Genomic DNA, 21546 nt, shown 5'->3' on the forward strand with positions numbered 1-21546 from the left:
TAATGTCTGGGGGAAGATTTAAAATTCCAAAGAAGAAAAGCCCAAATGAAGGACAACGGCAAGACAATGACAGTCCACCCACATTGTTTGCCCCACCAGATGAAAACTCTGACAATTTACCCAACCCTAGTGAACAGCAAGCAGCTACTGAGGATCTACCCACGGTATGTGAAACGAGTGACGACAGCATCCCACTTTCCATGCAAAAGGTGCAAAGTGACAGACCTCAGCTAGTGCGTACAGAGGCACTCGACGATCACGGTGAGACCACTGGTGACTCCGGTGACACCACACTATTTCCACCCTCAATTGCTCGAACCTCTCCACTAGTCAATGCATTCCTGCATGTTCCGACTCCAGACGTGCAGCTTCAAGAAATCTCAGCTGACTCCAGTGAACCTGCTAAGACTCCGGACGGGGAGCATCAACAAAAAACAAACCAGACTCCAGATGGGGAGCAACCAAACGCCGACTCTGATTCACGTAAGCCAGAATTTACTCCAGACAGGCAGTGTCGCAACCTCAGTGATGGCACGCTCAGGGTGACAGCAGATGCCACATCGACAGGAGATGGATCAAGTGACAATCACACTGGGTCAGCAATAACAAGCAGCAGCTACAGTCCAAGAGGAATACACCAATTTTCACCACCGCTATGTCCACACATTTGTTCCACACCGACAGTGCGGCCAATGACAGCTCATGTTGGACAAACCCAGTATTCAAGCCTGCAGCAGCCAGCAGTCTATGCAGCATATTCTCAAACAGGCCAGCACTGCGGATTGCCCACTAATGGAATCAAGACCGAAGGAGGACTACCGCCAGCGCAATCTGCACTACAGACTGGATGCCTTAGTTACTGCCCAGGATTTGCTGCACCACAGCCTGGCCAGACAGCATATTCCTATCAGGTGCAAGGTTCTAGTTTCACACCATCACCAGACATTGATGCGAGCAGCAATTCTGTCTCCAAATCGACATGCTTCAACTCTTCTCAGCAGAATTACCCTTCCAGCACAGCATGTGGCCAGAACCAGTATGCACAGTCTCATCCGACTTCAACATCTGGCACATCCATGACCTTGAATGATACTGTTGATGGTACCTGTTCAATGTCAACGACCTATCAGCTACAAGATGCCATCCGGCAGCACCACCACAAACACAAAAAGAAAAAAGAAAAAGACTCCAAATCGGACAGCGCAGTGATTCGACCACTTCTTGGTTCCTGTTGATGGCGGAAGACAGCAGCTGGTTAGTCAGTTAGGTAGCTACAATAGGATTAGCAGTAGTGTCGAACTCAAGTTATAAACGTGTACATAGTGTAAATAAATGAGTTGAAGTTATTTACACGTCTCGACCTTCCTTGACAAATGCAACACCAGGAAGCCGCTTATGTTACAAAGGAAACATAACAAAACACTGACCTCATTACAATCTTAGTTCAAAAATGGGCAAAAGAGCAGAATGCCAGAGGTGAGGTGAGAGTGACTGCCATTGAAATAGAAAAACAGGTGAATTTTTCAGTCGAACAGTAGCAAGCTTTAAACAACAAGTAGAAAGGTTGGCAGCAGGAATATATTCTTCATTGGTTCTTTACCCAACACCATGAATAGGGCAAAAAGGAAGGCAGGCCCTGATTGCATCCAAGCCGGAATAGGGAGTGAACCCCATGCTATCGTCACCAATCTGATCTACACCAGCCAACTGGCCCTCCCTCCAAGGAGTTTGGGTTGCTGTGGCAACATACACTTTTCCAGGAGCTATGAATTGTAATGGTGGAGGCTCCAATTTTGATCCATCACTTGGCTGACAAGGAATCTCTCCCATTCTTACCGCCTACCATTTAGATTTTTGATTAGCAAGGGGGTGAAAGATCGTTCGAGGAGGCAAGAATGTGGGGTTGAGATTACAATCAGATCAGCCATTATCTTATTGAATGTTGAACAGGCTCAAAGGGCTGTGTGGCCTACCGGATTGGATTGGATTGGATTGGTTTATGCTGCTCATACATGTTAATGGCTGTGTGTTGGAATGATTTAACGGTTGGTATTTAGCCGGTGTTTTTTATTCATTCTTGGGATGTGGGTGTCGCTGGCTGGTCCACCATTTGTTGTCCATCCCTAATTGCTGTTGAACTGAGTGGCTTGCTCGGCCATTTCAGAGTAATTAAGAATCAACTGCATCTCTGCATTGGGCTGCGTAATTAATGCAAAATCCTGGCCATCAAGTCCTGGGGTAGGAAGTGAACCTGGAGCATCTGGCTTAGATGCAGGGACACAGTGCATGACAAAATCTCCACCTGAGGAACGTATAAAGGAAATAAAATTGAAGCTAAGAAAATAAATATTCAATGGAACCATGGTTCAGAGTCTAATTCTTATCGGAAGTAACTTGGATGAGAGTCAACTAAACGCATTAGAATTGAATGGATGGATTTGAATGCTAAAATGCCATGGATAGGAAGTTGGAGCCAGCACAATGTGAAACCTACAATATTTCTATTAGACTATCATGTTGCACCTATAATACAATCAAAGCAAGGCCATTTAAATATTGACAAGACAGTAGTACGTTTCACAGTTGTAATTCAATATTCAGAAACTCCCTGATGATTAAGTAAAAGAAGCCCCTCCTCAGTGAGGAATGGAGACAAGTGGACTTGAAGTGCACAAGTTTAATCACTCATTTGTACTGATATCACTGAAGCCATAACATCAGTTTTCACATGTACTTTGACAATATCGAGCACTATCTTACCATTACCCCTCTTGACCCCTCTGCTGTTTCAGATTTGTCATGTTGTTTGTATGACATCCACTATTGGATGAGTGAACGTTCCTCCAATTAAATCTGGGGAAGACCAAAGCCACTGCCTTCTGGCATAAACTCCATTCCTTAGCCACCGATTCCAGTCCTCTCCCTGGCCGCTGTCTAAAGCTGAAGCAGGCTGTTCTCTGTAAACTCCTCCAGCCTTACAACCCATAAGATCTGTACTCCTCCAATTCAGGTCACTTGTACATCCCAACTTTCATTGCTCCGCATTGACAATCATGCCTTCAGCTGTCAAAGTCCCTACCTAAGCTCTGGAATTCCCCCCTTAGCCCGCTCAGCCTTTCCTCCTCTGACTTCCCTTAAAAATTATCTTCTGGCCAAGCTTTTGGTCACCTGCCCTAACCTGACTTGATGTCAAATTTTCCTTGCAAACGCTCTTGTCCAGTGCCTTGGGATGTTTTACTGCATTGAAGGCACTATATAAGTGTAAGTTTAAAAATATATATTTTTATCAAGGTATTTGCAAAATTTTTATAACCATAACAAAAACAATAACATTGACATGGTAAAATAAACATTTCCCCACCCGACCCAATCTTCACACACCTCCACCATCTAACACCTATCCGCCCGCCCGCCCCCCCCCCCCCCCCCCCCTTCAGAGTGCTGCTTCTGCCGACATTTTAATTTTCCCCGAGAAAGTCGACGAACAGCTGCCACCTCCGAGAGAACCCCAACATTGACCCTCTTAAGGCAAACTTTATTTTCTTAAGACTGAGAAACCCAGCCGTGTCACTAACCCAGGTCTCTACACTCGGGGGCTTCGAGTCCCTCCACATTAAAAGGATCCGTCTCTGGGCTACTAGGGAGGCAAAAGCCAGGACATCGGCCTCTTTCACTCCCTGAACTCCCGGATCTTCTGACACTCCAAAGGTCGCTACCTCTGGACTCGGCGCCACCCGAGTTCCTAGCACCGTGGACATCGCCTTCGCAAACCCCTGCCAAAACCCTCTGAGCTTCGGGCATGCCCAGAACATGAGGACATGGTTTGCTGGGGTCCCCAGGCACCTCGCACATCTATCTTCGACCCCGAAAAACTTGCTCATCCTTGCCGCCGTCATGTGTGCCCGGTGGACCACCTTAAATTGTATTAGGCTGAGCCTGGCACATGAAGGAGGAGGAATTGACCCTGCTTAGGGCGTCCGCCCATAGACCCTCCTCTAACTCGCCGCCTAGCTCGTCCTCCCACTTGCCCTTAAGCTCCTCCACCGGGGTTTCCTCCGCCTCCAACAGCTCCTGGTAGATATCCAAAACTTTCCCCTCCCCCACCCAGGTACCGGAAACTACTCTATCCTGTATCTCCCGTGGCGGCAGCAGCGGAAAGACCGGTGCCTGCTTTCTCAGGAAGTCTTGCACTTGCAAATATCTAAAACCATTCCCTGGCGGCAGTTTAAATTTATCCTCCAGCGCCTTCAAGTTTGGAAAGCTCCCATCTATAAATAGATCCCCCATCCTTCTAATTTCTGCCCTCTGCCAGCTCTGGAACCCACCATCCAGCCTGCCCAGTGCAAATCTGTGGTTGTTACAAATTGGGGTCCAGACCGACACACCCTCCACGTTCTTATACTTCCTCCATTGTCCCCAGATCCTCAGAGCCGCCACTGCTACTGGACTTGTGGAGTATGGGGCCAGCGAGAATGGCAGAGGTGCCGTTACTAATGCTCCCAGACTGGTACCTTTACATGACGCCGCCTCCAGCCACTCCCATGCCGACCCCTCCCCCATTATCCACATCCGAATCATGGCAATGTTAGCCGCCCAGTAGTAGTTGCAGAAGTTTGGCAGCGCCAACCCACCCACTTCCATTTGCTCTACCATCAGGGATAGATTAAATTATGCAGTGCCTCCCATTTCCGAGCCACCTGGATTCCCAGATAGCGAAAGCTCTTCCCTTATATAAGTGTAAGTTGTTGCTGCTAATTTAGCTGATCTCAGCTGAGGCAGTATGAAATCTCTGAAGTGCCATTTGGCCCAGACTTAGGGAGGTTTCCTGACCAGTGTACTATGTTACCTTTTTGAATACTACTCGGGTAGATATTTGATGGAGACAGGATTGGACTTGGCTGTGGCTCCGCCACAATTTTTCTTGGGGCTAAATTTTTCTTTTTTTATCATTTTACCAGCACATGTTCATCCTGCCAGTGTTACATCATCATGACTGTTATAACACCGCCAAGGCCAGGATTCATACAAACTCTAATTTATTTGGATAAGGAAAAGAGCTGTAGGGTACAGTGCTTGCATCCCAACCCGGAGACCATTGGGAAGGCCGGCCCAGGTCCGGGCTGCAGGTTTTAAACTCCCACCAAATAGTTCCTATTGAGTGAGCCTCCGCCTGTTCAATAGGGGAATTCATATTCCATGAACCCCACGGGAAGATCGATCAACGATTCCCTGTGGCCTTTGCGGTCATCGCAACAGCCCGCCCCCTCAAGTCCATTTCACCTTTGATGCTTCCACAGCAAGGAGTCTCCTCCACCTCTTCACATTCACCTTGAGTCTGTGGCTGACCGAGCCGGATCAGGAGATGTGAAGCAGATCGACCATTTTTGCTTCCACAGGGAGCGCCTAAGAGTCACCAATGTTGGTTATCTTCGGTATTGGCTATGGGGGGATTCTCTAATCCCTCGGCCTGCTTACCTATATCCGAGGCCTCATATCCGAGGCCTCACAATCGGGAGAGATGAGCAACGTATCTTCTACGGCGGTTGCCTTGCTCTAGCAACAGCTACCACTGGGACTGGAGGCAAGGCCTCAATGGGGGCAGGCTCCTACCTCTGAGGTGGTCCAGTTGCTTCCTCAGAACTTTGTCCAGACCTTCACCTTGTAGGATACAGGCCCCGTTTTTCCTAATATGACTCCAGGATCCCAACTGGAGCCATCTCCGAAATTCCATATGTAGACTGTGTCACCAGTCTTAAACATTCTTTTGGATCTTATAGCATTATGATTTCTCTTTTGATTTTTCTGTTGGGAATCCACCCTCCCAGCCAAATCGGGAAATAACAAACTTAGCCTGGTGCAAAGCCATCACCCCATCAATGGTTCTGCCGGTGCGATTGCTGTCGTGGTACGGAGGGTGGTTCTGTAATCAAATAAGAACTGTTCCAACCTAGTTTCTATAGATGCCGTCGGCTGCTTCTTCATACCATTTTTGAAAGTCTGCACTGCTCGCACTGCCAAACCATTGGATGATGGATGATATGACGCCGTCCTAATGTGCTTGATGCCATTTGATTTCATGAAGGCCTGGATCTCCCACTGGTGAAGGCCATGCCATTGTCAGAGACCTCCGGGATGTCATGTATACAAAGCCTCTGTCAAAGTTTCTCAATTGTGGCATGGGACGTCATGGAGGCCATGCAATGTATCTCCATGCGCTTGGAATGCACATCCACCAAGATCAGGAACATAAAACTCAAGAAATGTCCAGCGAATCTATATGCCCCTGCACCCATGGCCTGCCTGGCCACTTCCATGGGTGTCGGGAGGCCGAAGGGGGCGGTTTCTGATTTCCTGGTATAGGTCACGTTGTTTCACCAAGTTCATGATGTCCGTGCTGAGCCCAGGCCACCAAATATAGCTCTTGCCGAGCATCTTCATTTTGGAAACCCCAGGTGACTGTTGTGTAGCTCCATTAAAATTGGACGCACCCTGGGCAGAGAACAAGTACCAGGGATTCCCATAGGATTATACCACCCTCAACATTAAGTTCTTCTTGCTTAGTGAGATATGGCTTCATGTCATTAGAGAGTTGTCTTCTGATCCTGCTGCTCATGTGTTTCAGTTTTGATAACATGGGGTCTCTTAGTGTCCAAACCTTGATTTGGTTCATCGATATAGGTCGGGTTTCTAAGAAATTCATGGTCATCGTGACCTCTTCTAACACTGGCAAAGCAGCCAGGCTTGTGGGCAGAGGGCAATGACTCAAGGCACCAGCATTGGCTATTTGCGATCCAGGGCAATGCTCTAAGGAATATTTGTAGACTACCAATAACAAGGTCCAATGTTGTATTCAGACAGAGGCGATAGGAGGGATTGTCCGAACTTCTTTAAATGGCCCAATAAAGGCTTGGGGTCTGTTTCTATCACAAAATACCTATCATAGACATACTGGTGAAAATTTTTACGCTAAATATAACTGCCAAGCCTTCCTTCTCAATCTATGAGTAGAGCTGCTCTGCATCTAAAAGATGTAGGCAATAGATCTTTCTGTGCCATATTTCCAACAGTGTGAGAGTACTGCCCCAACTCCATAAGGAGAAGCATCGCACATCATTCTGAGCTCCTTCTTTGGATCATAATGAGCCTGTCAATCATTTGATATTAGCTGCCACTTTACCCTTTCAAAGGCCTCTTCTTGTGGCGCCTCCCAAGACCATTTCTGGTATTTCTTCAAGAGCAGGTGTAATAGCGGCAGCAAGGATGCCAAGTTCCCATAACAATTGATTAGACCCAGGAAAGATTTCAATTCTGTGGCATTTCGTGGGACAGACACTTCCCTAATGGATTTGACATTAGTGTCATCTACTAACCTGGACCCGCTGGAATCGGGGTGGGACGCAGCTGGTAGATCCCATGGAGAGCCTACCCTAGGATTCCAAAGGGCCATGATGCCTCGCAGGATGCCTCGCGAGATCTAACCAGTCTCACACGGTTAAGTGAATTTAAAACCCACTTAGCCATGTGCTGACGCTAGGTTGAACGGCCACTCGGCATTTATTGGCCTCGCCGAGGAGACCCCAGCCGAGTGCCGATTAGTACTGGTCCCCATAAATGGATCAGAACTTGAGGAGGGTTTCCAAGGCAATCAGAGGCCCGCGGGTGGTCAACCTCTGGATAGGCTGGCACCCTGGCACTGCTGGTGCCTCCTGGGCACCTTGGCAGTGCCAGCCTGGCAACCTAGTGGTGGCACCTGGGCACCCTGCCAGTATGTGGTGGGGTGCAGGGGGGCTCTAGGACCCCCAAACAGGTGAGTTGGGGCATTGGGGAGGTCCGGGGGTTGTCAAGAGATTGAGAAATTGGGGTGCCATTTAAAAATGGTGTCCCGACCTCTTCTTGCACTGAGGAGCTCCGCTCGTCGGATCTCCTTAGTGCAGGAAATGACACTAAGTGTGGCCTCGGGGTGGGGGGCATTCCCCAGCATGGTCCGAAATAGCAACAAAGTACCATAGATAGTGGGTCATTCCCAGCGCCTGTAGCGCCACGAACAAGCCCGCTAATCCCGCCTAGAACGGACTCTGATTTTTTTTTCCCCCCCGGTTAGATCTTGCCCCTTTGTCTTCCATTGGGTCAGGCCTTTTTTTGTCAACCTGGCAATCTAGATAGGTTACTTCACTTGCCGTGGAAAACACAATTTACCCTTTTAAGATGTGCCTCTGCTTTTTGAAAATGGTCGCAAGACCTCATTTAGTTTTGCAGTTACTCCTGCTCAGTCGTCCCTGTAATCAAAATCTCAGCCAGGTACACCACCACCTTAGGGAACCCCTAAAGTATATTCTCCATGACTCTGAAATGTGGCGCATGCCGACAAGATCCCGAAGGGTAGGTGAGTACACTCATACAGATCCTTATGGGTGTTAATCATGATGTATTTACAGGGGGAAGTCTTACAACACCAGGTTAAAGTCCAACAGGTTTGTTTTGAATCACCAGCTTTCGGAGTGCATCCCCTTCATCAGGTGAGTCACTCACCTAACTTGCACATATTTGGGTTGTGGGGGTGAAACCCACGCAGACATGGGGAGAATGTGCAAACTCCACACGGACAGTGACCCAGGGCTGGGATCGAACCTGGGTCCTCAGCACTGTAGGCAGTAGTGCTAACCACTGCACTACCGTGCTGCCCCCGTACCACATATACCTAGCAAGGACTGATGCCACAAGCCATCCCTCTCAGTGGAGAGTAGCATTCTCAGAGGGTCTCACACTGAGATGGTGAGCTTGCAGCCTGTGATTTCCCAAGATGTTAGGATCACTAATCATAGAATCGTAGAATGGTTACAGCACAGGAGAAGCCATTCGATCTGTCGTGTCCGCATTGGCTTTCTGCAAGACCAATTTATCTACTGCCACTCCCCTGGCTTTCCCTACAACCCTGCAGGTTTTTCCTCTTCAGACAAATGATCCAATTCTTTTTTGAAAGCTATGATCAAATCTGCTTCCACTACACTCTCAGGAGGTGCATTCCAGATCATAAGCAGTCATTGGGCGCGATCTTCCAAAAGGGAACAAAGTCCCCGAACGAGACCGTTAAGGCGCGTGTGTCCCGGCACTCGCAGTGCAGAGAAACACATGGCTATTCAAAGGTTACTCGCGTTGCATAAGGGGCCTAAATGGGAACGCATGGCCAACGCCGCACCTAGCCCTGTTTTTTACAACGGGGAGCTCTGCTCGCCGGAGCGGGGTCTCCCGGCTTTCACGCTGCACCGTGGCAAGATGCTTTTCTGGCGCAGCGTGGCCGGAAGATTGAGCCCATTGTGTGAAAAAGCATTTCCTCGTTACTGTTGCTTCTTTTGTCAATCACCTTAAATTTGGGTCCTCTGGTTCTCGATCCTTCTACCATTGGAAACAGTATCTCCCTATTTACTTTGCCTAGACCCCTCATGATTTTGTACACATCTATCAAATCTCCTCTCACTCTCTCTTCTCTGAGGAGAACAGCTCATATCGACATAACTGAAATCCCTCATCTTGTAACTAGTCTCCTGAATCTTTGCTGCACAATCTCCAAGCCTTCACATCCTTCCTACAATCATACAATTACCACTATAGGTTCCAAGGTGGATATTTGCATAGTGGCATATATTTATGACAATAATGTGCCCTGTCCTAAAGAATAATCGTGGGTTGGATTTTATTGGGTGGGGGTCCTGAACTGTTCGCCCTCCCAAAGGGGAAGTTGGTCCATAGCCAACCAAAGAACAAATAAATTACAGCACATTCTGTAGCCACCTAAAATGGCTGATTCACGAGTAATTTGGCCAAAACCCGATGTAAAATGGCTAACCGAAAAGGCTGATGGGAAAAGCAGCCAACAGGGCACAAACGGACAGCTGCAGACAGAACAGCATATTCGGCTCTGGGGAAGTCGGCCCAGATCGATACCTGCGACCATTAGCAGCACATCAACCCAGACATCTGCAGTTTAATCGGCTATCCCCGGGAACAATTGCAACAAATTAGCAATTGAAAGCCGATCCAGACCTCTCGGCGCCAACAGTGGCCGAGACAAAGAAAGGTGAACGACCACCCCCCGATCAAGGAATCGCCCCATTATTGGAGCATATCGAACCCAGTGATTGGGACCAAGTCCAATCACTTGGGTCCAGGGTCAATGTCCGCCCCGAGAGGCGGGAAGCCCCTGGGAACTATAAGAGTAAGGGGCCAAGTTCAGATCGACTCTTCTCTCCCTTCTTCTCCTGCTCGCAACCTTCGCAAGAACCATCAACAAGAAACCGTAAGTTTGACTCCAGCGATCGCTACCCGATAGGGACTCCTAGCCATCGACCTGTATCAGCCTTTGAATCCCGCAGGCCAGACCCAATTCGATAAGTCATTCGTTTCCCTGACCTGGTGGGCCATTCCCAAAAGTTAAGTATTGGCCAGTAGTGGTAGGTAGTAGTCTAGAAAGTAGGATTATTGTATAAGTATTTATTGCTGTATATAATAAATGACCGTTGATTTTACTCTTACTAAGCGGTGTGCTGTCTTATTAATCATAACTAGAGCTTGAACCACGTGGCGGTATCAGAAAGATACCTGGCGACTCGTGAGCAAAGGTGACAGAATTAGAGCTAATAAAACTAAGGCTAATAAGAGCAACAATTCGGCCCTCCAATCCAAGCCTGCACTAACCATGCTCCCCGTTTGAACTAAAAACCCCTACCCTTCAAAGAACAAAAACTTTTAAGAAATCTGCCCCTCAGCGATAACATAGGGCGGCATGGTAGCAAATTGGTAGCACTGTTCCTTCAGAGTGCCAGGGTCCCAGGTTCAATTCCTGGCTTGGGTTACTGTCTGCGCGGAGACTGCACGTTCTCCCCGTGTCTGCGTGTGTTTTCTCCGGGTGCTCCGGTTTCCTTCCACAAGTCCGGAAAGACGTGCTTGTTAGGTGAATTGGACATTCTTAATTCTCCCTCTGTGTACCCGAACAGGCGCTGGAATGTGGCGACGAGGGGATTTTCACAGTAACTTCGTTGCAGTGTTAATGTAAGCCTACTTGTGACAATAATAAAGATTATTATTATACATGCTGGGGGAAGGCGAAACAGAATGAGGGTCAAACTGCTACCCCCTCAGTGGACAGACAGTCCCACCCTGGAGAACTGCCAGCCAATCTAATGAGCCAGCTACACCAGCAGTCCCAGCAGCACCAGAGCTCATTAATGGAAGCTGCTGAGACTGCAAGGAGACCCTGGATAAAATATCATGGCTACCGGAAACTGGTGAATCCCGGGCTCTTATTGTGGCGAGGGACCAGAGAGCCTGGAGAGGGCAGGTGAGGAGAAACAAAGACGGGGGTGTTTTCTTTGGGGTGGGGGGGGGGGGGGGGGCAGCGTTCCTAATGTGCACAGGGCAGCACATTTCAGAGAAGAATTTTAAAAATTGCACTTGCATTCTAGCCCGTCTGCCCCTGTCCAATGTTATATGGCAATGGAGGCATATGAGGTCCTTAATTTCATTGGGCAATTATAGGGCTAAGGGCGGGCAGCCTAGTCGGCGCCTTTCTCATACCACTCCGGTTTCATGCTATAGGAAACAGGACGGGGCTGGGTGAGAAGGCAGTGGGCTGGACACCTGCCATACTTTGTGACCCTCTCACCAAAAATACACTGGGTGGAGAGGCCCCAAAGTCTAACCTCGTAGCTCCATATATTTAAAAGGAGCCTTGGATCTCTGGTCAGATTTGTAATTATTAGAAGCTCAATGTTACATTGTTTTCTTCTTGCAGGCACATGCAACAGTCTGGCACACTTATGACAGGCAATTTCGTAACTTGCAGAAAGGCTTTGTGTCCATAGTATTGGGCTCCCATTGGATTGAACCAAAGAATAACAGCTTCAACTATAAAAAATTTCAGTTGTCCATGGACCTGGTGCTCGGGTGGTTTGCCAAACCAATTTTTGTGGACGGTGACTACCCTGACAGCTTGAAAACACAAATCAACCCTCCTTTACCTACGTTCACTGAAAAAGAAAAGAGTTTCATCAACGGAACTGCAGATTTCTTTGCATTTTCTTTTGGTCCAAATATCTTTCGATCACTGCAACACGATCTCCAACTTCGCGTGTCTCTGCATCTTGGACGGGTCCTGACATGGATTAAGCTGGAATACAATAACCCCAGGATCTTAATTGCAGAAAATGGATGGTTTTCTGATAGCCATGTTAAAACAGAAGACACCATTGTTATTTACCTGATGAAAAAATTCATTAATGAATTGTTGAAAGGTGAGCATATTTTAGTGTTAGCATCTGTATACCCAATAGTCAATAGACCACCTTGTCGTTTTTACCTCTGATTAATGACCAAAGACACATTATAACTATGGATACTGCATAAGAATATTACTGTAATAGAAGCAAAAATACTGCGAGGGCTAGAGATCTGAAATAAAAACAAAAAGTGCTGGAAAAACTCAGCAGGTCTGGCAGCATCTGTGGAGAGATAAACAGTTAACATTTTGAGTCCAATAATAATCATTTTTATTGTCACAAGTAGGCTTACATTCACACTGTAATGAAGTTACTGTGAAAAGCCCCTAGTTGCCACACTCCGGCACCTGTTCGGGAACACGGAGGGAGAATTCAGAATGTCCAAATTACCTAATATGACTCTATCTCAGAACTGAAAAGAGGCAGGAGTGTGATGGGTTTTATGCTGTTGAAAAAGAGGGAGGAGCCAAAAAAAGAGGAGGTGAGTGATAGGTTAGATGGCAGGGGAGATCAAATGACAACAGTGTCATGAAATCAAAGGCAAAATAAGTGGTAATGATAGTACTAAAGAAAAAAATGATTGATCTCATGTAGGTGTGAACCGCAAAATAAAATACTTTGCCATGGAAATAGGGTTCAAACGTTACTTAAACTTTACACAAGTTCGTTCTCACAAAATATTCTTGGATCATATGATGAGCAAAACTGGGAGATGAGCTTTTTAAAAAATATTTTTATATAAATTTAGAGTACCCAATTCTTTTTTTTTTCAATTAAGGAGCACTTTAGCGTGGCCAATTCACCTACCCTGCACATCTTTGGGTTGTGGGACATGCAGACACAGGGAGAATGTGCAAACTCCACACTGTGACCCGGGGCCGGGACCGAACCCAGGTCCTCAGTGCCATGAAGCAACAGTGCTAACCACTGCGCCACCATGCTGCCTGGGGAGTGGAGCTTTGTGAGTGTTGCAGTGAATTGGTACATTATCCTTCCATTTCTGGGCCTGTCACTTCACTACATGCATCCTCTGCGAAATACGTTTGGGCAGTCTTAACCCAGTTCCTAACGTTTCTTAAAATTCATTTACGGGATGCGGGCATTGCTGGTTAGGCCAGCATTTATTGCCCATCCTTAGTTGCCCTTCAGAAGATGGTGGTGAGGTGACTTCTTGAACCGTTGCATTCTGTGAGGTGTAGGTGTAGGTGCACCCACTGTGCTGTTAGGGATGGAGTTCCAGGATGTTGCCCCAGTGACAGTGAAGGAACGGATATATTTCCAAGTCAGGGTGGTGAGCCACTAGAAGAGGAACCTCCAGGTGGTGGGGTTTCCAGGTATCTGCTGCTCTCATCTTTCAGCTGGTAGCAGTCGTGGGTTTGGAAGGCTCTGCCTAAGGAACCTTGGTGAGTTACTGCAATGCATCATGGCTGCCACTGTTCGTTGGTGGTGGAGGGTTTGAATGTTTGTGGAAGGGGGAGCAATCAAGCGAGCTACTTTGTGCTGGATCATGTCGATCCTCTTGACTGTTGTTGGAACTGGTGTTACTGAATTTACAAGGGCATATAAGGAAACGTCATAAACATAAGAAATAGAAGCAGGGGTAGAAAATTCAGTCCTCCAGCCTGCTGTGTCACTAATATCATGGTTGATCTGATAGTGACCTTAACTCCACTCTGCTGCCTGCTCTTCCATAACAGTCATCTCCCTTGTCAATCAAAAATATATTGAAGATCCAGCCTCCACTGCTCACAGGGGAAGAGAATTCGAAAGACTAATGACCCTCGGTAAAGAGCTTTCTCCTCATTTTTGTCTTATAATGAACTGTGCCACTGAATTCCAGATATCCACAAAAAGAGAAACATCCTCTCAGCATCTACCCTGTCAAGACCCCTCACAATCTTATGCGCACGATTCAGCGGGACAAAACCAGAATCCCCTTTTGGGCACATTGAGCAGGCTGTTTCTCAGCGCCTGCTCTTCCTGCACTGATGAATTCAGCTTGGCAGTGCAGGAAGAGTACTCATGGATTGGGGCCCTATTTTTAAAGGATGCTCCGATACTTCTACCGCCCTCAGCTACCCTACCGTGGCCTCAGAACCCCCCCCTCCCCCAACTCACCACTTGCAGAGTCCTCGACCCCCCCCCCCCCCCCCCCAACCTTTTATTAGCAAGGCATTCCAGGCCTGATCCCTGGCATGGGCAACCTGACAACCAGGCAGTGTCCATGCCAGCCAGGCAGTGCCATAACAGCAATGCCAGAGTGCCCATGTGGCAGTGCCAAGGTGCCCTTGTGCCAGCAGGAGTGCTAGGGTGCCACACTGCCCAGAGCCCAACCACCCGGAGGTTTGTAATGGCCTAGGAGTCCCCCCAGGTGCCATTATGCCTGGTCCACATTTGTGTGGGCCAGTGCTAAACGGCATCCTGGCGAGGTATCCCAGGCGCAGCCGTTAGTACCCAGGCGCCGGTGCAGACACATTTAAATGAGCTTAATTCCGTTGAATCGCGCGAGATGTTTTGAGAGTCGTGAGTCTCGCGAAAGCGGCCTCACCCGTCACCGAGTCGGGCGTGACAAGGCCGCTAAGTCGTGCCCTACATGTTTTCATAATATCGCCTTTCATTCTCCTAAACTCCAGTGAGTTTAGGCCCAACCTATTCAATCTCTCCTCAAAAACCAGACCCCTCATCCCAGGATACAGTCCAGTGAACCTTCACCAGACTGCTTCCAATACAAGTATATCCTTCTTTAAGTAAGATGACTGAAGCTGTACACAGTGCTCCAACTGCATTCTCACCAATGCCAGAACAATTGTAGCAAGACTTCCCTACTTTTATATTCCACCCCTCTACAATAAAGGCCAACATTCTGTTTGTCTTGCTAATTACTTACTGTACCTGCATGCTAACCTTCTCTCAATCATGTATATGGATACCACTGTATGATAAAAGTTCTGCAGTCTCTCGCCATTTAAATAATATGCTGCTTTTCTATTATTCCAGACAAATTGGACAACCTCATATTTCCCATGTTATACTCCATCTGCCAACTCATTTAATCTATCAATATCCCTTTGTATGATTTGTATTCTCCTCACAATGAGATTTCCTACCTACCTTTCTATCATCAGCAAATCTGGATACAGTACAGTCAGTCCCTTCATCCAAGTCATTAATACAGGTTGTAAATAGTTCAGGCCCCAGAACTGATCCCTGTGGCATTCTTCTAGTTACAGTTTGCCATCCTGAAAATGTCCCATTTATCCTGACTGTTTCCCATTAGCCAGTCCTCTATCCATACCAATACATCACGCCCAACACCATAAACTTTTATCTTGTGTAACTTTCATGTAGCACCTTAATGAATGCCTTTTGCAAATTCAAATACATTACATTGACAAGTTCCCATTTATCCACCTGCTTGTTACATCCTCAAGGAACTCTAACAAATTTGCAAAAATAATATCCCTTTCACAAAACCATGTTGACTCAGCCTGATGGTATTATCATTTTCTAAATGACCTGCTACACCTATTCGATAATGGATTCTAGCATTTTCCCAATGGCAGGCATTAGGTTGACTGGCTAAAAGTCAGCTTCCTGCTTTCTGGTCTCCCCCCTTTCTTTACTGAGACGTTACATGTGAACATTCCAGTCTGCAGAGACCTTTCTAGAATCTAGGAAATTTTGGAAGATTACAGTCAATGCATCCACTATCCCAGTATGACTTATTTTAAGATCCCAGAATGCAGGCCATCAGGTCCAGGAAGCTTTTCAGTCTTTCGTGTCAAACACAAATGTGGACATATCTTCAGATGCCAGAAGAGGGGTTAGTAAATGTGATGTTGCATGATGTCAGCACCTATTTCCATAGAATTCCTACAGTGCAGAAGGAGGCCATTTAGTCCATCAAATCTACACTGGTCCTCTGAAAGAGCACCCTACCTAGGTCGGATCACTGCCCTATCCCTGTAACCCCACTTAACATTCTTACTATCACTCACTCCCTATCACCCAATCACACTATCAATCCCTGTCATCCATTATCACTATCAACATCCTGGAGGTTATCATTATGAGAAACTGAACTGGACTAGCCATACTGTGGCTACAAGAGCAAGTCAGAGACTAGGAATTCTGTGGTGAGTAACTCTTCCCCCTTACTCCCTAAAGCCTGTCCACCGTTTACAAGGTACAAGTCAGGAGGGTGATTGAATACTCCCTGCTTGCCTGGATGAGTGCAGTTCCAATAACACTCACAAAGCTCAACACCATCCAGGACAAAGCAGATTAACACCCCAGCCACAGATATTCACCTCTTCCACCACCGATGGACAGTGGCAGCCATGCGTACCATCTACAAGATGCACTGCAGAAACTCACCAAGGTTCCTTAGGCAGTACTTTCCTAACCCATACCTGTGCACCACCAGCTAGAAGTTCCCCTCCAAACCACACAGCATCTTGACTTGGAAATATATCACTGGTTCTTCACTGTCACTGGGTCAAAATCCTGGAACTCCATCCCTCACAGCACTGTGGGTGTACCTACATTATATGTTCTGCAGTGGTACAAGAAGGCAGCTCACCATCACCTTCTCAACGGTAACTAGGGATGAACAATAAATGCTGGTCTAGCCAGCGATCCCCGCATTCGATGAATTCATTTAAAAAAAATTCTCCACTCTCACTATCACCCATTGTTTTATTGCTTCCCAATCTACCTAACATCCAATCCCCGATTTCACTTTTTAATGTCCTTGTTGGATGGCCTGTAGCTAAAGCTATAGACAACAGATGAACAACAACAAAATCTTGCACATGCAAGCTCCCTCTTTTACTTCCTCCAGCCAGTGTCTGGTCAGCTGACGTTACATTCCCTTTTATATTAGTGAGACTCCTAGTGGTCAATCGGTGAATTACAACACAACCATGATATCACTACATCCCCTTTCCTTTGAAAGAATATATTAATACATTATCATCGCTATATTTACATGCGATATCATGAGCCTATGAGTCTAACAATTTATTTTAAATTTTTGAAACTGCTTTAATAAATATGCATATATAGATACAAATATACACAAGCATAGTATGTACAAGTAGTCCAAATCTACAAATTGAGTCGATCAGGTTTTCTTCTGACCCTGGTTGATCTTCTCAAAGTTTGACCTTGCTGCTCAGAACTTGTAGATTCAATGTTCTTTGTGACATTCTCATGCTGAACTATCCGACACTGTAACTTGCTTTGATTCTGACGTAGATTCGTCATCCATCACGTTGTTGTGAAAGTTTTCTCTGGTTTTCAAGAGCGCGCAACGATTTCTTCTTAAAACCAACCCATCCTCCGTCTGTACTTTGTAGGATGAGGTGCTACTTCTTCAAGTACAATGGTTTTTCTCAACCAATTACCTGAATCTTCTACTCTTTCAATGTCATCACTACTCAGAGGTGGTAAAGTTCTGGACACTCTATCATAGAACTGCTTTAATATTTTGCATTTCCTGCAGTACCACTGCATTTCCCTCCGTCTTTGCCAAATATGGAAGTGTGGCACGCAACCTTCTATTCATGAGTAACCCTGTTGGCGACCTACCATGTGACAATGATGATGCTCTGTAACTCAATAGTGTGAGATATGGATCAGATTGGCTGTCCATTGCTTTCTTCAACAATTGCTTAACAATATGTATACCTTTTTCGGCTTTTCCATTGGCTTGAGTGTACAACGGACTCAACGTGACGTGATTGAAATCATACGTGAGTGCGAAGTGTTGCCACTCTTTACAGCTAAAACAAGGACCGTTGTCATTCATGGCGACTTGAGGAATTCCGTGTCTAACAAAAATTGACTTGGTATGCAGTATTACACTTGACAGTGGAGCCATTTCGGGATAATTTGAAAAATAATCTATGATCGTTGAATAATCTTTCCCTCCTAGGTGAAAGAGATCCATAGCTACTTTCTGCCATGGTGCCGTAGGTAAATCAGATATTTGTATAGGTTCTCTTGTTTGTTTGCAACGATGCATCTGGTATGTGTCACAACACTAAGAAGTCTTACAACACCAGGTTAAAGTTTGACAGGTTTGTTTCAAATCACTAGCTTTCGGAGCGCTGCTCCTTCCTCAGGTGAATGATTCACCTGAGGAAGGAGCAGTGCTCTGAAAGCTAGTGATTCAAAACAAACCTGTTGGACTTTAACCTGGTGTTGTAAGACTTCTTACTGTGCTCGCCCCAGTCCAATGCTGGCATCTCCACATCATATGTCACAACAACTGACCATTCTGTCAATATCCAGGTTTATACCTGGCCAGTAAAAACAGAGCTGCGAGCTCTCCGTTTACATTTTTCAATCCCAAGAAGTCTTTTGTGTATCCTCTTTGGTACATCCTTGCGAAGAGATTGAGGTATAACTATAGTGTTCAAACGAAATACCACACCATTAATGAAACGGAGTTCAGATCTTGTATTGTAGAACTCCACACATTGACGTCTGGGCCAGTGTGAGTTGATGTTCCTCATAACCGCTTGAAGAGTTTGATCCTTCCTGGTCCCTTCTTGGATCTCACGTAGTTTCGCATCTGCTACTGGTAGGAGTGTGGAAATGAGATTGACATGCAGATCTACATCCTCAGTAATCTCACCACCAATACTTTGCATTGGCACTCTCAATAATGCATCTGCTAAGATCAAATATTTGCCGAGCGTGTAGATGAGATTTAAGTCATAGCGTTGTAACTTCATCATCAACCTCTGAGTGCGTAGAGACTCTGGTTGAGACTTTTTTTGATGATGATAACCAAAGGATGATGAACTGTCTCAACTGTGGAAATTGGAAGCCCAGAGACATAGTGGCGGAATTTCTCCAAGTCTACAACTAAACCCAGGAACTCCTTTTTGATTTGAGCATACCTCTGCTCTGTTGTCATCATGGATCATGATACATACACGAATGGTTTCCAATCGTCATGCTCGAGTTGCAGAAGAACTGCTCCCAGACCATCTTTAGACCTGTCTGTTGACACTTTAATCTGCTTAGATGGGTCAAAATATGAGAGAACTGGCGTGGTGGTTACTGGAGTCTTGAGCTTATTCCACTCTTGCTCATGTTGCTCAGTCCAAATGAAATTGTCGTTTGCATGAGATCACGTAGATGTGTTGTTTTTGCTGACAGGTTTGGAATAATTTCCCTATAAAATTGATCGTACCTATCATTCTTAAGATGGCTTTCTTGTCATGTGGTTTTGGCATGTTGAGAATTGCTTGGATTTTGTCCTTGTCAGGTTAAATGCCGTGCAATGAGAGCTTGTCACCGAGGAATGTGACCTCAGTTACTCCAAATTGGCACTTTTGCTTGTTGAACTTCAGCCCATTTCTCCTGACGCGCGTTAGAACTTTAAGCAACTTCATATTGTGCTCTTATGTGGTTGAGCTCCAAATGACGATATCATCCACATGTATACCTTCGATGCCTTCGATTATGTGCTCCATGGCATGGTGAAAAATCTCTGATGCCGAAATTATGCCAAACAGCATTCTCAGAAAGCAGTACCGTCCAAATGGCGTATTAAAAGTGCAGTATTTTGTACTTTGTTCCTCTAGCTTTAGTTGCCAGAAACCCTGAGCGTGTCAGGTTTCGTAAAGAATTGTGCACCAGCCAACTCAGATGTGATTTCCTCGTGCTTTGGTATTTATAATGTTCTCTTTTGATATTCTTGTCAAAATCTTTAGGATCCATACATATGCGAATATCGCCATCTTTTTTCTTTACACAAACCATGGAGTTTACCTAGTCGGTAGGTTCTTCTATTTTTCTGATTACTTTTATTTTTGTAATTCTGCCTAGTTCCTTTTTGAGGCAATCTCAAAGAGGTGCAGGTACTCTTTTGGGTGCCTGTGTCACAGGTTTTGCATCCTCTTTGAGTTGTATCTTGTAGGTGAATGGTACTGCACCAAAACCTGTGAAAACATCACTGAATTTGCTGATAATGTTCTCTGAATCATTGGAGTGTTGATCCAATCCATTGTGAATGCTAGATACCAACTACACTAGACCTAATTCTTCACAGGACTGACCACCTAATAATGAATCCAAGCCCTTGGATACAATATAGAATGTGACGGAATAAACTGTGCTCTTCACCACCACACTCAGGTCACAAGCACCATAACATTTCATGCTTGAACCATTATAATCGCTCAGCTATTTTGCGATTTCTTCTAGTCGGCTGAATATTTAGATTTTTAAAATCCGTCATGCTGATTAAATTGGCTTTGGCACCAGTGTCTAACTTCATTTGGACCACTGTACCATTCACATTCAAGTGATAGCAGCCATTTGTCCACATCAGCGTCATTTATTTTAAATGGAGTATCAGTTTGCATTTTTTTTTTAAGTACTAGAGTTTTTTGATGTCTCCAAAAATGTATTCTTCTGTGTTATAACTCTAACAAACAATTATGCTTCATCAGTGGAGACTGGGTCTTCCACTGTGCTGACTGATCTAGGGATGAGCTTAGAGTAACAATTCTGAGCAAAGTTTTTATTTTCCTTTGGCAAGTTTTGTTCCAGCTGCAAACACTGGACACTGCCTTTGACCACATCTTTTACACAGAAATACTTTGTCATGATCTTTAACCCGTTTGTTGGTGTGCGAGGAGCTGCAGGAACTTTCCCGCCTTTCTTTTGGAGGTTTCCCGCCATTTTGGAAAAAGGGCAGCAATCTGAGTTTTCTCCTCCAAGAAGACGCCGCCACTACTAAGTGTGATGAACGGTTACTGCCTTATCATCATGTAAGGTGATGTCCCCTTTAAGACCGGGCTTGGAAGAAGACCGCCTCTGGCTCCGCCCATCTGGGAGCCATACATAAAGGGCTGCCTCATGGTCTGTATAGCAGTCAGCTCTCGTCTCTAGTTGTAGTATAGTTATTAGTCTAATAAAGCCTTCTTTACAGCTTAATCTCTAAGCATCATTATTGAGGGTACCTCACTAAGAAACATTTCCGAAAGCTGTGTTGCTAGCTCGTGAGCCTGACAAAAACTGTTGTTCCAAAACAGCTCTGATTCCCTCAGCAACTGTTCCCTCAGTTTATTTTCATTCACATCAAACACAGTCTTGTCCCGAATCATGGAAGATTCCACCACAGAAAAATTACAGGTTTTAGCTTTTAACTTTAAGTGATGAACTGATCTATGGACTCTCCTGTCCTCTGTAAACATGATCTAAACACATAGTGTTCACAAATTTCATTCTTTCTGGGGCTGCAATGGGCATC

General features: G+C 45.8%; 1 protein-coding gene across 1 annotated transcript in view; it reads left to right on the plus strand.

The window, feature by feature from the left end:
- LOC140408835 (beta-klotho-like) overlaps positions 1–21546 on the plus strand; it is a 44298-nt gene that overhangs the window by 12238 nt on the left and 10514 nt on the right. The window contains exon 2 of the mRNA XM_072496589.1: positions 11789–12287. Coding sequence (XP_072352690.1) covers positions 11789–12287 — 499 coding nt within the window. The remainder of the gene's footprint in view (positions 1–11788; positions 12288–21546) is intronic.

Source organism: Scyliorhinus torazame, chromosome 3, assembly GCF_047496885.1.
Source record: "Scyliorhinus torazame isolate Kashiwa2021f chromosome 3, sScyTor2.1, whole genome shotgun sequence".
Taxonomy (NCBI): domain Eukaryota; kingdom Metazoa; phylum Chordata; class Chondrichthyes; order Carcharhiniformes; family Scyliorhinidae; genus Scyliorhinus; species Scyliorhinus torazame.